At 38.9% G+C, this 17,853-nt stretch overlaps 1 protein-coding gene across 1 annotated transcript in view; it reads right to left on the minus strand.

Annotated features, from left to right (window-relative positions):
* Nucleotides 1-17,853, minus strand: part of PTPRC (protein tyrosine phosphatase receptor type C) — a 230,074-nt gene that overhangs the window by 16,574 nt on the left and 195,647 nt on the right. The window contains exons 14-21 of the mRNA XM_082266341.1: nucleotides 16,195-16,285; nucleotides 16,012-16,088; nucleotides 15,745-15,781; nucleotides 15,507-15,604; nucleotides 8,435-8,560; nucleotides 6,418-6,572; nucleotides 3,993-4,128; nucleotides 2,711-2,860 (exon numbers count right to left, since the gene is read on the minus strand). Coding sequence (XP_082122467.1) covers nucleotides 2,711-2,860; nucleotides 3,993-4,128; nucleotides 6,418-6,572; nucleotides 8,435-8,560; nucleotides 15,507-15,604; nucleotides 15,745-15,781; nucleotides 16,012-16,088; nucleotides 16,195-16,285 — 870 coding nt within the window. The remainder of the gene's footprint in view (nucleotides 1-2,710; nucleotides 2,861-3,992; nucleotides 4,129-6,417; nucleotides 6,573-8,434; nucleotides 8,561-15,506; nucleotides 15,605-15,744; nucleotides 15,782-16,011; nucleotides 16,089-16,194; nucleotides 16,286-17,853) is intronic.

Consider the following 17,853-nt stretch of genomic DNA (forward strand, 5'->3'; position numbering starts at 1 on the left):
CTTTGGGCGGCAGCAATGTTAATTTGGGGGGAAGGGGGTGTTAGTTGTTCTAGCAGATTTAGATATACTAAAAAATTGAAGCTGAAATTCAGCTCACACTTTATAAGCAATTACAGCAATCTTCCTTGAGAAAGCCTCCAATTGAAACAGGAGGTGGTGTCACCAGTACAGGGGCATTGCTGTGGGGGTTGCACTGTCATCTGATTTTTTTTTTTTCTACTATTGCATGTATGATGGTTGCTAGTGGCCAGGGCCCAGCCTGTTTGTGTTAAGTTGATTAGTGCTCCTCTTCCTTGCTCTGCTCCTATGGTAACTGTCATTAGGCACACGCATGCTTGCATTGCATTAGCAACATTGAAGCAATACAGCTCAGAAGCAATATGCAGCTGGCAATATAGAGGGAGTGTCTTGTTTTATTGTTATACATGTCATGTATTACTTTATGTTCATTTTTGCACAAACGATTTGTGTGTGAGTGCTGCAGGAATTTTTTATACAGTTGTAGCAAAAGTTTATTTTCCTTTTGGGATAAAGGTTTCACATGAACAAATGAAAGTTGATCATTGTAAGCACCCCTGTAAGTGTTAAAGTGTTTGTTAAGCCACTATGTTATCTTTACACCATCCCCTCTGTTAGATTACAACCTGTATTCTAGTTCCTTCGCTTTACTATCGGTGCTCACGTGACTCCGGCTCTCTTCTCTCCCCATCTGACATCTCCAGCAGGCAGAGCCAAGAACTTCCTCTGACATCAGGCTTGGAGGCAGGGAGGTAAAAAGGAGAGAGTCGGGAGTCACGTGAGTGCCGGTAGGAGCTGTGAAAGCAGGTTGCATTCTTCTTTTTTTTTAAATAAAGCACAGGAATTAGAATACAGGTTGTATTTTAACAGAGGGGATGGTGTAAAGATCACATAGTTTTGTAGCAGCGGGGAGGGAATGGGAGGGAAGTAGAGCGGTGCTAATGAGAGCTGACAGGCAGGGAGGGTAGGGGGAAGGAGGACAGAGGGAGACAGAGGAGAGCTGCAGATAGCTGCGGATGAGGGAGGCATGTACACTGACCACGGTGTCAGGGCTCAGCAGCCATGATACACTGTGGTCAGTGTGCAGAGGGGAGGGTAGAAACTGGCAGGATCAGCCAGGTTTTTTTGATGATACATGGGGCCAAATTACACTTTAAACGGTCATCTCATCCCTGTAAACTGATACATCTGGAAGAGAGCTCGTTCTTTTGAAAAAGTGCAGACTTACTGGCTGGATCACCAGATGAAAAAAGAAGAAAAAAAAAAGCCTAAAGAAGAAAATTAAAGCAGCCATCTAACAATTGGTAAGCTGCAATATAATATGTTTGCTTGTTTAAAAACACTTTAAAGTAGACTCAGACAAATCTATATGAAATGGAAAAGTTTTTAAAAATGATATTTTGTCCTTAGGTTTAGGTATGTCTGCAAGACCCTCTTTTGTGGCTCAGTAATTACAGAATATATTAGGACAGTGGCAACCGCATGCAGTGAAAGATTGTCAGATTTTCAAAATGAGAACTGAGCACACCCTACAGACCATGCCTACATTTAATCACACCCATAACCCACACTCCCTCTTATAGCCACACCAACAAAACCAAGCTCCCTATTTAAAACGTCTTGAAACTTTTGGTCACAGACTTTTGGAACAAGAAGAGACATTAAAGGTATAAAGATAAAATGCTGTGGGCATTCTAAGTAAAGAAATGTTCCGGCATGCCCAGCATAGTGTGTAGGGTGTGTCCAAATAGCAATAATAATGGGAGGGTTTTAAAGTGGTATGGTTAAATTAAACTTGATCCTACTCTGCTGTGGATCAATAGTGAGTAATGGACAGACTGCAGGGGACAAGAGTGTGTAACAGAGTGCATGGGTCTGGAGTGCATAAGGCACAAAGCATAAGGTTTAGGAGTGCATAATGCAGAAACAACACAGGGTTTAGGATGCATAAAGCACAGAGTGCCCCTCATTAGCAGTTTTTTAAATAGGAGTTACTTTTAAATGAATTATACTTTTCCTTTTTTTTCTAGGTCCTCTGGCTGAAAGGAACCCACTCTCCTTCTCTACATGTCTGGATTTAACATATTATCATCACCAATTTCTTTTCTGTCCTTCATTACGTGCCATGGTAATTAACAAGGGTGTGTTTTTTTTTCTTTTGGGAGGGAAGGGAGCATTAAAAATTTAGCTAGGTAATTCCAAGGCCGGTAAATAACTGTAGCAATTAGTCACATACAGTACAACCGAACTTGTTCTCATTTAAGTTTACCTACTTATCCAATCTACTCAGTTCTGTTAGCTGAAGAAGCTACTTGGATGAGTAGTGAATGTAACCCTAATTCTAGGTTTGCTGGGGTGTTCCCTCCATGATCCCCAAGTTAGACCATTGTAGGATTTGGTTCAAAATATTTTTAAAACAAACTGGTGCAGAAAATTGATATAATTTCCTATCCATCTATCCTTTATCACATTTTTTTAAAACAAGGTATTTATATACAATCTAAAAACATAAAATAGATACACACTGCAAAAGTAAACTGTTTCTCTACCTGATTTACACATTGGTGACAGCTACAGTATAGAGCTTATTAAGACAAGAGTAAATGTTTGTTTCTCTGAGTTTAGAGAAAGCAACAGACCTGTTTAAATTTCATCCATAGAAAAGCACAGACACATCATTGGGCCAACATACCTGAAATTCACACAGTAGCTGAGAGGGTTCAGAAGGAGGATCATTTGTCTTCAAGTCATTGAGGATTAGCGGTAGTTCCACCATACTGATTTCTGTTTCCCCAAATTGATTGTATTCCACCAAAGCTTTGTGTATGAATATATACTGGAACTGTTATAAACATGCAACCAAGAAAAAGCATTACATTAAAGACTTCTTATTGCACCACATTTACAACTTTATAAAAAGTGTTTAAGTTAATGTATTTTATGTGATTTATCAAACGCAATATGCATGAAAATGGTATATTACAACATAAACAGCTATATACACAATATTATTAATTATTTGTCTGTCAAAAATGTCTATCCTACGCCATGGGGGTTAAAACAACCTCATGGCTGCAACAGGCTTTCAGGATCACAAGTTCAAGTGGACAGTGGACTGAGGACGTGCCATATCTGGTCTACTCTTATACACAGAGGAGGTAGCCCTCCTTCACTGTCTAAGATGGCATTTCCCAGGACAGAGTTGGAAGATTAAGAGAGACCAGCTGCATCATAGACTTATCTGCACTGCCCATTTATGTGTCTTTGTGAGTGCATTATACTTCAGTTATTTAATGATTTTTATTATGCCTCATAAACTATGGAGTTTTGACAATGCTCTTTCAGGAGTTCCCTATTATTCCCCCCTGAGCTAGATGCAATACATAATTTTAAATTTTAGATCTATTTGTTCACTCTGAGCACTGCCTCTGCCAGTGTTTTAATCTCTTGATTCATTGATTAATTAATTTGTAATACTTCTGATTTGTTTTTTATTGTGAGATATTTTACACTTGTTTTAGTGATATCTAAATTGTGGTCTAAGCCTATTCTCTTTCTCTAACTGGAAATAAATGCCTCCTTCTTTGTGTCTTTGTGTTTGCATGCAGCTATAATACAGATCTGGGATGAAAGGGGGGAACCTGAATGGTGTTCCTTTGTCTTTAAATACGTGTACACTGGTTTATTTCGTGCATAATGACTGATTTTGTACGGGTTTACAGCAACTGTGATAAGGGCTCCTCAGTCTATTACACACATAGGATGGATTTTTAAATAAGTATTTATTATTAAATAATTATTATATGTTGTGAAAGTATAGTATATTGCATTATAATTAAAAGTGTATATAGAAATCTAATATTTCTGTTCCATTCATCATCATAATCACATTATAAAGAAGTTGTACAATGTTAACTGGGGTAGAGCAATGTTTGGCATTGTTATTAGATATGCAACCTCATTTTTATACCAACCTCTACTTGGACCATAAGACAACGCTGACGCCTCAGCTGTACCACATAGCCATAAACATCCACTCTGCCTTCTGCTTCCAGACCTTCCAGCATGGAATCAATAGATATATAGGTTCCTGTACGTCCAACTCCAGCACTACCAAGGCAATCAATGGAATAAATGTTAATTTACCTCATTCTGTTAGAAGGATTGCGAAATATAACAAATACATCCTCATGCTCTGCCTGACTTTTAAATCCATTATTAGCTGCTGATGCCACCTCAATGTGTTCCCACTCCCCAACAAATAATAAACTAAACAAAGCTGTAGCGCTGCTCCAATACAAATCATAATCAACCTCCAGCCCCTCTAACTCCCATTCAGTCAATGGCCAAAATAAACCATCAACTTATATGTGCATATGCAAACAACTTCATATAAATCCTTAAAAAGTGAGTGCCAATCAATAACATTCATAAACAAACACACCAAAGGATTCAAACCCTGCAGATGCAAATTAGATAATGAAAAATATTCAATTGATCTAAATTAAGTGCAAAATTAGTCCCATCATATATTAAGTCCCAACAGATGTAAATAATTATTTCCGTGAAGTGGTCCATCTTCTTCCTTTTAAAATATTAGGATCAGGGATGATCCCTGATAAGGTCATGTGGGGGGGGGACATAAAGCGTAAGACGGAAGCATGGTGACATCACTTCCGGGTGTGGCCGGAAGTCTGCCATCTTGGAATACCCAGTAAACTCTGTTTGGTCCTTTGTAGTGTGAATGGGCATTTAGCTCTTTATACTTGTGAATAGTGTTTTTCCTGTTTTATCTTTTAATAATAAAAGTTGTTACTGCACTATGGGAGGCATTCTTTTCCTTATATTTGAGCACTGATCCATCCGAGAAAAGGACTTTCATGGAACAACACATTGCCAGCCAGTGGAGACAGGATCTACCTGAGAATGATCTACTTAGTGTTTATTAACCTGTTTTCTATAGGTCAAAAAATGAAGGTGAGCATGTACACCTGATGGTGGAGCACAGTGGTGATATTTTTGCAAGATACACTGGTGTTTCAAATTACATTTTAAATGGAAAAAGAGGGACCACTTCATGGAAAGAATTAAATATCTGTTGGGAGTTAATATGATAATAATAATGAATTGACAAACTTTGCACTTATTTTAGATCAATTGAACATTTGTCATTATTTAAATTGAACCTGCGGGGTTTGAATCCCTGGGGGAGTGTTTGTTTATTAATGTTATTGATTGGCACTCACGTTTTAACGATTTATATAAAGCTGTTTGCTTATGCATGATCGTTTATTTTGACTGGATGGGAGTTAGAGGGGCTGGAGGTTGATTATTATCTGTTAGAAGGAGTGTCAGATCTACAGTAAACAGCGGTTGAACAATGTATCCATTCTGGGAGTCTAGTTGCCTTCCACAATGTTTAAATCCTCAGTCAAGTCTCCTTGGGCATTAGTTGTACCTTTGCAGTGGTTTACTAAAAATAAGATTTGAGCCCTACTTCTGTACAAGAGATGCTAGGTGTACAGGGAGTTACCATGCCAATGCGGCCAGGACTGGAAGATACTATAGCACCTAGTAGGTAAACATTTTAGGGGGCCATCCAATCCACAGAGAGCTAAGTTTGCACCAGGTTTGGGGAGGGGTCTAAAATTAGACTATTTTAGGGAGCTAGGGAGACGGGACTAGGGGCTATAATACAAACATGTCCTGATGTGTTAAATCTATTATTTTACAATCTACTGTATATAATATCTTCATTTTAAAGATAAATGTAATACAGACTGGATCCTACACCCCCCACCGCCAAGCAGGTCAAGGAGCATAAAGGGTTTTCGAAAGAAAGAGTTTAGCAGAAAATGTTTGCCCTATGATACTGTCTCTGCCTGAAACTCCAGGTGTACTCACTTGAACAGAGCAGATAAGAGATAGAAGAAAGGATAAATTAATATTTGAGTCAATTTGTTTGTAAAACTGAGCTTTGAGATTGAGTTTCTCAGCTTTGTAGAGAGAGTTTTTTTTTTTTTTTTTTCAACAAATTAGCTAAGGAGAACCTAGAAAACATGTGAAATTGTGCTCGAAGCGCTACCTGCTGGCTAGATATATTTCATATCTAAAAGGGACTTACAAAAAAGAAAAATAGGTTTTACATGTGTATTTTTTAGTTCTAACCATAATAAAAAAAATAAAAATTATTTTAAAATCGCTAAAACTTTCCTTAAACACAGCAATAATCAGCATTTGTAGGAAAACAGAGCTAACATAGAAGTTTAATTATGAAGCCAGTATTGTTTGTATGTACACATAAAGTTCCACACCTCAGACTATCTGATTTTTTAAACTGGAATACGTTTACCACTATTACCACTCTGTTTTTTCTTAGGGTATAACAATTGAAAATACCTGCAATGAACAATTATTGGACCGCTGAAAAAATTGCTTAAAGCATTAACCCTCCGACGCAATTTCAGCAGTAGGTTGGGATCATCAGGTACACCGTGATCTGGCCAAACTGTAAACTGGATGTGTGTGATGTCTCGTCCAGTTTTCTCTCGTTTCTGCACCATGGAGCAAGAAAAAAGAATTCAAACAATATAAAAGAAAGCACAAGGCTTGTATGAAATATTACAATATATTAAACTGTGGAATCAGTATCGAGTGATGAACAAATATTATTGAAAAAAGAGTTATCACAATATAAATTATACAGCACCATTCAATTTTACCTAATGCACCAAAACATCACATCTTCATTTTAGGAGTGCAAATGTGTTAGGTACTCACATTCTAAAACTACCTCAGATTTGGTTTTGTGTAGAGAACAGGAACAAATGTACCATTACAAACAAGTACTTCAACCAAATATGTTGCTGCACATGTTCCTGTATTGTCAAAAATTTACAATTTTTTTTGTTTTTAATTTGTCCTGCCTTTATTGAAAATACAACAGCCGGGTGTATCCACAGACAGTGCCTTTAATTAGGGTAGCTATCAGAAATTTACACAGCTTTAAGCCTGACCACCAATATTCCTCAGGACCCGCTCACTGGCCGTCCCACCGAATCTGCCCACTGGTCATCTCACAAAGTGACTTACGCAGACATGCTAATGCACAGTGCACTTGCACATTCTACTTTAGTCATTACGGTAATCCAGCCATTGCTAGATCGAGCATCCAGCCAGGTTCACAATGGTACAACATGACTGTTGTATGACTGTCTATCTAACTTTGCCCTGAGACATCGGTTCTACATCAGTCCTACTTCGATCCGACTTGAATGAACAGGATACGATTTTGCTCTGACTTTGAGATAGTCCGATTTGTCCTTTAACCAATCAAAACAATCACAGCGTGACATAAATTCCTTTTCCTGCTGCTGTAATCACTATGTTTGAAGTCACAAGTCGGATGGTTAGGTCGAGGATCCGACTTTAGTCTGACTTCATTGATATTGAATCAGCTGAAGTCGGACCAAGGTCGGATCAAAGTAGTGCAGGAACCTTTTTCAAAGTTGGACCAACTTGTGTCTGACCAGTTAAGAAGGCTGTTATATGTTTGCATTGATTTGTACATGTCTTGCGACATGTGCTCCCACAGTTGGAGCGTATGTTGTACAGGTGTGAACCCGGCCTCCATCTGCAGAAATCCTATAAAGAGCCTACAGGTGTACACAGTACAAAGAGAGATAACATGAACACAGTAAGGGGAAAACTGTATGTTTAATCATAAGTAATGTAATCCTATTTTGCTTACATTGCTCTACAAAACTAAGGTTTTTATTTAGTATGGCATATATATGGCAACACATGCATATAGAAAAAAAATTTTCATGAGCAGCTTCCAAGTTGTATCAGACTAGCATATACAGTATATACTGTAGCAACAGTAAATAATAAAAAACTCAAATTGCCAAGGTTGTGTTTGTCACATTACTGCAAAGGGAAAAGTGCAAATAGAAAAAAAAACATATCACAAATGTTATGTTAGACTCAACTGTCCAAATTATAAGGATTGTTATTCACCAATGTATGATTACTTTAAACAATGACAAAAGTGTCCTCCTAAACAATAATATCTTTTATGATATCATTGTTTGAGAGGTCACTTTAGCATGCCTTAGATGAAATTGCAGCCTAAATAATCTGAGTTTATGAGGGCTGAAAGCTCAATTTTCTAAACTATACTAAATTGATTTTTAGTAGTGACATGGCAACAAACTACCACTGTTTCACATCATACCTGAACATAATTTACATAAATACATGATATCTACGTCATGGTCATTTTATGCATGTTATGACAAAACTGGAATCATTTTAACAAACCTATGGTAGATAAAATTAAATAAACAGAGAAAAATTAAATATAACTACTTTTATACCACTGATAGATGTTGCTAGAATATCCATGGGAACTTACATGAGTGACGTGGAGTTTTCGAGTGATGTAATCAGGAAAAAATTTCTGATCTGTGATTTTCACCAAAATGTCTCCATACGATTCTGTTTCTCCATCATCTGATGGCCAGTACTGAGCACATTTGTTCTGCAATTCAACATATTATATTTTATTAATGTTCCTTTTGGGCTAGGTATAGTTTGGTTGATTTACTAAAATCAATCGCCATCCAGGTGGTTTTGTCAAAACCTAAATAAACAAGCTGAAGTTAGAAGATGGTTGGCTACCATGCACAGCTGCACCAGATTTTGCAGTCTATAGTTTTAAAAAATCAAACCCATGAAGTAAAAAATATAACCTTGTGCAGTGTATTTAGTTTGAATGTAGAAGATAGCACCAGAGGGGATCCCTATGGCTGTTCAACTTGTGGAGGAATCCTAGGTCTACTGGTCCCTTCAAGAGATAGTATTTGTCTCAGTAAGCGAAGAGAGGCATGAATCGTATTTATTTGGAACCATGTATGCAGAAAATATCCAATACATCTGAAGGATAAACTCCTTCTTCAGGACTAAAAGCTTCAAAGCATAAGTCTGTTTTGCTGTGAATCAATGTAGCCCAGTAGGATACCTTCTATGAGGAAGAATGCATTCCAACTAACAGAGTATTAGCTCAGCCTCACTTGAGCTAACCTGTTGGGCATCACCAATCCACTATGGACAAACCCACATTTCCTAGCCTTTAGCACATAAAAATAATACGCGGCCATGGACTTAGTGGGGAATGCCTGGACGGGCTTTATGGCAGACATTCAGTCCAACTGTGGGGCACGAACCAAAACCGAGGAAGATCTACAGGTATATTTGACAAAAATGCATAGCCTACTAAAACGAAAGTCTCATTTGTACTGGCACACAGAGTTCTTTCTAAAATATATTAATGACAACATTAGCCCTCAGGGACTCAGGATACACAATCTACCTACCTTACGAGATCCCACAGAAAGTTTTAAAAAAGAATGGGAGGGCATTCTGAACACTTGTAGTACAGATTTAATGAGGGCTCTAGTGACCCAGCACAAATTAGACATGGTAGTGCTTCATAAGGAAATTGAAGTTATGAATACTCAATTCGAACATGTATTTGACATATCTACTTTTGCCGCCAGTTGGCAAGAGGTTAAAAATAAATTAGAAGCCCTAAACAAGGAGATCTTCACTAAAAAACAACACAAATATAATAAAGACAAACAAGCCTTTGTAGAGGGCTATGCCTACAGATGGACCACAAAAAACTATCCCTCACGATCACGCAGGCCCCCAACACGCAACACTACAGATAACACAGAAGAACACATGGAGTCTGACTCCTCTCTTTCTAGTTCTGTATCACAATTATCACAAGGTTTAGGACACAATACCACTGCGACACACAACCGCACTAAATCACAAAAACGTGGTAGGGGAGGAATGGGCCCCTCACCTAACCAATCCAACAAAAACAGTAAGAAAAAACCGGACACTCGTGCACAACTTCTCACACCTTCACAAATGCCAAATCTGACACCTACAGTTCAAAAAATCCTTTCCAAAGGCCTCATCTCTAACACTCAAATCGAAAATGATGATGGTTTTTTAGTGTTACCTCAGACCCCAATCACCAAGAATTCCAAACAGGGCAACCTGGATACTTACATAAAACCACAAACCAACTAACCCCTTGTTCAAACACTGACAACACCAAAAAAAATTTCAATATTATTAACCTAACTGATTTTAAGCTCACACAGGCACAAGAAAATGTTTTGAGTTTAGGTCTTGGCTTTTGTCCTTCTAAATCCATTGATATTACAGAAACCATTAAGGACTTGCATTTATTTGCAAGGAACCTAACGTTCAGATATATATTTGACACCGATAGGAAACAAAAACAATTTGAACGACAAATAGCGGAACAAACCAAACATCTCACTATGGCCGAAAGTAGAGCCCTCAAAGATTTGGTTCTTTTGTATGATGAGGGCAACACAGAGGTGGTCTCGGTTATTGATGCCCCGGCCTCCACTGTGGAACCCTCCCATACACAAGGTACCCTGATTCCTAAAAAAACCTTTAAGCCTAAATCAGAAAAATTTCCTGATTTAACCACCAATCCCCACATTTGGACCTTTGTCCAAAGGGTTTCCCAGGACCTTAAATCAATCTCTTGGCCATCTGTAACTAGTAACTTATCATGTGAACAAGAACTAGCACTAAAACAGCTAAAAGCAAACAAAAATATAGTGATAAAGCCATCAGACAAAGGTGGCAACATCGTGATGATGTCACCTTCTCAATATGAACAGATGTGCATGAAGGTCCTGGAAAACCCTGACTGGTACCGTCCCATTCAATCCATATGCATTCAGGGATTTATTGAAGAATTTAAATCACTTTGTAACTATGCCTATACGGCCGGACTAATAGACAAAGATGTGTACAAATTTATAAATGTCAAATTTCCAAAAACCCCTACGTTTTATACGTTACCGAAAGTTCACAAAAACATTTCACTCCCCCCAGGCAGACCGATTATATCCGGTAATGAATCATTAACTGAGAACGCCAGCAAATTCGTTGACTCATTTCTCATCCCTCACGTATGTGCTTTACCTTCATACATACGTGATACTACTGATTTACTTAAACACTTGGAAGAGATTCAAGTCCCTCCGGATGCCCTGCTCGTAGCCATCGATATCGAGGCTTTATACTCGAGTATCCCGCACGAGCAGGGCATCCGGATGGCTGAATCCTTCTTAAAAGAACAAGACCGTACCACTTGGCCCCTCATGAATTTTGTCCTTGAACTACTCAGATTCATTTTGACCAGAAACTACTTCACTTTTTTGGAGCAGATATATCTGCAAATACAGGGGGTCGCGATGGGCACTTGCTGCGCACCGTCGTATGCCAACCTATATCTTGGTGGTTGGGAGCGTTTGGTGTTTTCCAATGAGAACATGGAGCAATGGTTGTCCCATGTTCTCATTTGGTACAGATTCATTGATGATCTATTATTAATTTGGACAGGCAGCAGAGAGGATTTAGAGGAATTTTTATTAGCATTGGACAACAATGATCTTAATCTAAAATTTACACATACGATTAGTCATTTTCAAATTTCCTTTCTGGATCTCAATATCTCTCTGCTTCCCAATGGCCGTATTGATACGGATCTGTACCGAAAGCCCAGCGCAGGCAACACCATACTGTGCGCAGCGAGTGCCCATCCCGCCCCCCTGATAAAGAGCATACCATTTGCACAATATCTTAGACTTCGGAGGAACTGTGCAACTGATGTGAAGTTTCACACGCAGGCCAATCATCTAAGATCTAGATTATTGGCCAGAGGTTACTCCAAAAGCCTTCTAAGAAAAGCATTCAATCGAGCAAAGGCAAAATCAAGATCTGAACTTTTGTATAAAACTACACTCAGAGATGACCAACAATATGTGAGATTCATCACGAGATTTTCCGCACATGAGGAGAATCTTCGTGATGTTCTACGTAAACACTGGCCGATTCTCACACAGGACTATACGTTAAATAAATACGTCAAACCCAGACCTGACCTAGTCTTTAGAAGAGCCACATCCCTTAGAGATAACCTTGTTAAAAGTCATTACACAACACAGAGTTCTCATTGTGGAAAGAAAAAAGGTACATACCCCTGCGGTTCCTGCAGCAGATGCCCCTGGATCCGCAGTGGTAACGGTATCCGCCTGCCTAATGGCCAATGGCTCAAATCCAAACAGTATGCTGATTGCAATACACAGGGACTGGTCTATTTAATGACTTGCCGATGTGGTTCTTACTATATCGGCAAGACAATACGAAAATTAGGACAAAGAATTGGGGACCATGTGTATCACTCAGAGGGAGGGACATACCAAACCAGTGTCACCAGACACATCAATTTGTACCACAAATTTGACAGCTCTGTTGTATCATTTTTTGTCCTAGAGGTTATCCCCCAAGACCCCTGTGGGGGTAACTGGGACAAGCGCATTCTTCAAAAAGAATCCTATTGGATTGAAACATTGAACGCTAGACAACCCCCAGGTATTAACGAAATGGTTACTTACAAACCTTTTCTTGGATTATTATGCAGCTACAGATCCTGCATGTTGCCTTTCGGGATTTCCCGGAAGGGATCTGCATGGCCGTGTGGTGCAGCCTCGGTCTACATGTATATGGGAGGAATTTGGACCATGAGAGTTTTTTCCTCTGACTTTATCGAGGAACTATTCTTTAAATAGCTCTATCATATATACCTTGTCAACATCTTATGCTCGACGAGCACTATTATCCTGTTCTTTTATCTTTCTTTCCCTGGATCTGCTAACACTTACTTGTTATTAATGATCAGCAACCAAAGTTCAGACGATGTTGTAACATTTATTGATTTGATAGGCTACACAGAATCTTACTGTAATGCCGATTATCAATCATTTGCTGTTGCCGTTATGATTGGAAACAATCCCGGTACCATGCAATGTACATTTTGTGAATATATGCTTCATTAGTAATGTCTTTTTCATATTGGTGCTTTATATTTGTATATATGCATGATGATGTACTATTCTATATCTTGAAATGCCTGTTAAATGTTATACATGAATTTACTTCCTTTTATGTCAGCATTGGAACCTCTCTTGCACATTCATAGTCCATCGCTGCCCGCTATCCAACTGCAGGGGGCGGTATCACCTAGCACTCCCAACGGAAGTGTGGTCTCTGGACTGACAGACTTACGGGGCTATGTCCCCGCCCATGTCTGATCATGTGGCTGCGTACAGCTGCTGATGCGGCTGAGGTTCGCGCAGCACGGCGCGCGCCTGCGCATTGGCGAGCGCCGTTAGAGACCTGACCCGACGTGATGTCGTCACTTCCGCCCGGATGTGCGTACACACGCCGGGTTGAGGGGATGCTCATAAGGTGGCGGGTAAACACATTACTTCCGCAGATGCCGGGGTACACGCCAGCAGAACACACTTGAGGTAAGCGCTGACAAGCGGCTTTTGAACAGGATAGATCGGCACATATTCAAAATAATGCTCCTTAACTTATATATAAATTTGCCTTTTACTACACAGACATTGCAGTGCCTCTTATCTCCTTCAAGGAGCTTTCATCCGGAAAATCCATATAGCTCTCCATTATTGCCCTATTGCAAACTCGGAGTCTAAAAAGAATTTTTGTAATATCCAGATGCACTTGTCTATACTCAATCTAAGTGTGGTAAGCTCCAATTTTAATAGAGCCATGAATCTCTATGAATTTAGAGCCTTTCAAGTCATGATACTACATAATACTCCCATGTTTTACAGAAAGAAGTGCCACACTGTTTGGCCAAATAACCTCATAGGCATTTTACGAGCTATTAGACACCGATACTATCAGATACAGGTATTGTGACACTGTCACGCATAACCCCTATTACCCAAATCACGCTACCTTAATGACCCCCTCCACGTCCGTGGGTGAGGCGTTCACTGGGTGGCCATTCCTGCATGTGCTTTGGTGGTGGGAGCCCTGGACTAGTATGTGTTTGTGCATGCGAATAACAAAATGCTGTTTACAATGTTCTCACAATATATTTCTATTACACAGGAACTCTAAGGCAAACTATTATACCATATAAATCTATACCCCTGAAGAAGCGGAGTGTTGATACCCGCGAAACATGTTGGGTTAATGCCCGGCACCCTGGTTTGGGGCTACCGGAGCTTGTACAACATATATACTGCCTGTAGTGTTTAGAACTGTATGTAATCGATATGACCATGATAACAAATTGTTGTGTATGACTATTTTTACATTACAAACTCTTTTTCTTTTTTCTTTATTATGTATGTAATTTTTAATAAAAAATAAAATTTCTATTTTTATACATGATGGCTTTCCATTGTTGACTACAGTACCGTTAAAATCCCACTAGCCCTCCAACTATCCATCTTTGTCTCATACTTTTCTCCATTCCTTTTTTCATCCCCTCTCTTTTTTTCACTGTCTTCCCCCTTTTTTATTCCCTCTTTTCTTTTCCCCCCCTTTTTCTCTTTTCCCTTTTCCCTTTTTCCTTCCCCCCCCCCCCCACACTTTTCTCTTCTTCCCTTGTCTGTCATTTCATATCTCTTTTTTTTCCCCTGTATTCCTTTTCCCTCCCTTCTGGTGAATGCTATTCGCACTCCCAGATTTTTTGTTTCCCTTCTTGTCTTATCTTCTCTTTCATTCTTTAAAACATGGTGTTCTGTGCCAGACCCTCACACCAGGGCTTCCACATAACCCCTTGTTTTTTGTATCTTGACACATAAAAATAAGGGTTAACTTCAAAACACTTTGGCTATTTTTTGTATACATGTTTACAAAAAAAGTACTTTTTTAATAGTGCTTCCCACCCTCTATGACAAAGGTCAGATTCTGTCTGCTAAAGACCTGGCTGTCATAGTCCTCGTCACCCCATACACCATTGTTTCATTTTCTGATTCTAGCAAAATCTTATCTTTCAATTATTTCATAGTTTTAGGTTACTTAAAGCTGATCTTCAGGAAAGCAATTGAATGCACAGCTAAAATAAAGATATGGGAATGGTTTTACCTGCCAAATTATTAATAATTTGTCCAGGCAGATCCTTGAATCTACTACAGAAGCAGATCGGCTTGGTCAAGGACACATATTGAACCTGCTGACTGAACACTAAGCAGCAGGACACTGATGATATCAATTCTCTGTTCATTCTGCTATCTTCTCCTGTCAGAATGTTACCTGTCAGCACATGTGCATTGTAACAGAGCATGATTGGCTCCTAATGCCTGTGATCGCTCTCAAAGATGAGGCTGGTGTAAAGATACATTTAGGGATTTACAATACCTTAATTTAAAATGCATTCAATTATTTATTGTCATGCCCACAGAACTTTTTTTATGGGTAATGGTATTATGTGCCTAGACTTAACCATTAAAGAAGACTATGTGCATTTACTATACCTATGCGGTGACAACAGATTCAATAATAATTGTTAAAAAATAGAGATGTAATTCCCAATTTTCACGTACCCGATTGCCCTCTTCACAACGAGTCACCATCACAATTATTGTTGACTTCTGTTCCCAAATCATTCTCCAAAAATCTGTCATAGTATCTTCCTTAGGACCTGTAAAATATTTCTCACTGTATTATCAAGATTCAATGTCAAAGATTGCTCTTGGAGTTAGAGCATAGAGATTACAGAATAGAGTCAAATCGTTTTATATCATGTATAAATTAGGGAACTTTAGGTGTCATGAAACATACCTTGGGCAGCAATGTATTTTCTTGGTTCCTTTAATCCCTGAAGAGAAAAACAACAAATTGCATGAATGTTTTGTGCTATAAGGTAAGGAATATTACACAAAAGAAATAGCTAATTTAGAGACCCCCGTTTGAGACAATATGTTTATGAGTACAATATATTGTATCTAACAAATAAGTGCATATATATTTATATATAACAGTAAAGTCAATATACGTGCATATGCCCAGGGAAATCTCCACTGAATTCAGTTTATCATTTATACCTACATTAATGTAGCTGGCGTTGATGTAGTCTGATCCAGGCTCTCCATGTATCTCAGACAGGACCACTCGATTGTCATCATCTATATTATCATTATATATAATAATAATTCAGTGATTTATTAGGAGAACCCCTTTTCAGTATTTAACACTATATTACATTTAGTATTAATGGAACACTGTACTTACAAGGCAAAATATCAATGTAACGGTTTTTAGTCTGATTGCAGGGTTTCCTGGCTTCTTTAATGGGAAATTTGCTAAAGACTCGTGGGATGCTCTGAAAATTATAAAAATATATCTAACTTAATTATAATATAACAACTTTTTAAGGAGTGGCAATGCTAATATTGCTAAGGTCAAAGTATAGTTTACTGCGGCAAACACATAAGAAAAAAAAAAAAAGAATAAGTTTGTACAGTCAGAGAATGCAATCAGAGTCTTCTACTGGCAACGTTATTTTTGAACATTTGACTTTTGAGTGCCTATCTTTTTTTACATAATAACTATATTTCCCTAAATGTCCTGATAATGTTTGTGTTGTTCTTCATATTTGTACATAGTCTACACAAAGGAAATAAGTATTAGGACCATTTGTTAATTATCAGGTTTATACAACAAAGTAGTATAGCAAGCACAACTTAAGCATACCACCAACTAACCAACTATCCCAGATACAAAAGGCTGTCCAGTTTTTTGACCCGCGCCTGGCATTGGGTCCATGCTGGCGCTCTTGGGCAGAGTAATCTGCTGCCAGATGGTGTCTTCATCGATCCAATACTAATGTCATCAGGACAGCAAGAGGCAGCAGCACCAGACATGGAAGTGTTGATTTATTTAAGGAGTGTAAGCTGTTCACTTGGCAAAGTGAATTTTTGCTTTGCAAGGGAATTTTACTTTAACTTAAAAGAAGTATGGAAATTTTTACATTTTTTTTTGTAATCATACTTACCTAGGTGCATGCAGCATAGATCTGATGCTGCATCTGTCCCGGCCAGCTCTGAGGCTGAGAACCAAGCAATCTAACACCACTGATCGCTCGGTTCTCAGAGCTCCCTGAATGGAGAGCTGGTGACTGTAGTGACTGAAGCGCTGGGCTGTGGAGGGGGAGGGAGCAGCTGGCTCAGGCTCTCAACAGCTCGCTGAGAGGCTGAGTGGGGTACCGGTCCAGGCATGTGGGCGGATCCTGACCATATGGTTGTAATCTTTCCTAAGCCTGGTCTGGCTCTGTGACGTCAGCAGACAGATCATTCTGCAGAATGATCTGCACTCCTGTGATCCACAGAAGATGTACAGTCGAACAAGGTTTGGCTGTACTTCTCCTTTAATAAATGAAGTGAAGCTCTGCTAACTTAAATCATCCAATCACGTGGAAGCAAAAATCCTGTTTTTTGTTATGTTCCTTGCATGCAATTGTGTATTCTCTTCACCACATTCACTAAAACACCAATAAAAAGTGAACAAGCTCCACTTCTGCAGTTAATCAACCTTTCTCTCTCTAGTCTTTAGTGTCTCTTTAGATAAGTAAACATTGAACATGAATCCATTGACATTACCCTGTAACACATAACAACCAATAAAGACATACTGTATGTACTTTAGTTGAATGACTGAAAAATTTAATCTGGTTAGCACTTCCGCCTGGCAGCACTAGGGACCTGGGTTCAAATCGCAACCATGGCACTACCTGCTTGGAGTTTACATGTTCTCCTTGTGCCTGCCTAAGTTTCCTTTGGGTACTCCGTTTCTTCCCACACTCCAAAGTAGCTCCAGTCCAAATTGGTCCTAATTTGTGTATGTATGAATGTGAGTTAGGGACCTTAAAATGTAAGCTCCTCGAAGGTAGGG

This window comes from Pelophylax lessonae, assembly GCF_965119305.1.
Source record: "Pelophylax lessonae genome assembly, chromosome: 8".
Taxonomy (NCBI): domain Eukaryota; kingdom Metazoa; phylum Chordata; class Amphibia; order Anura; family Ranidae; genus Pelophylax; species Pelophylax lessonae.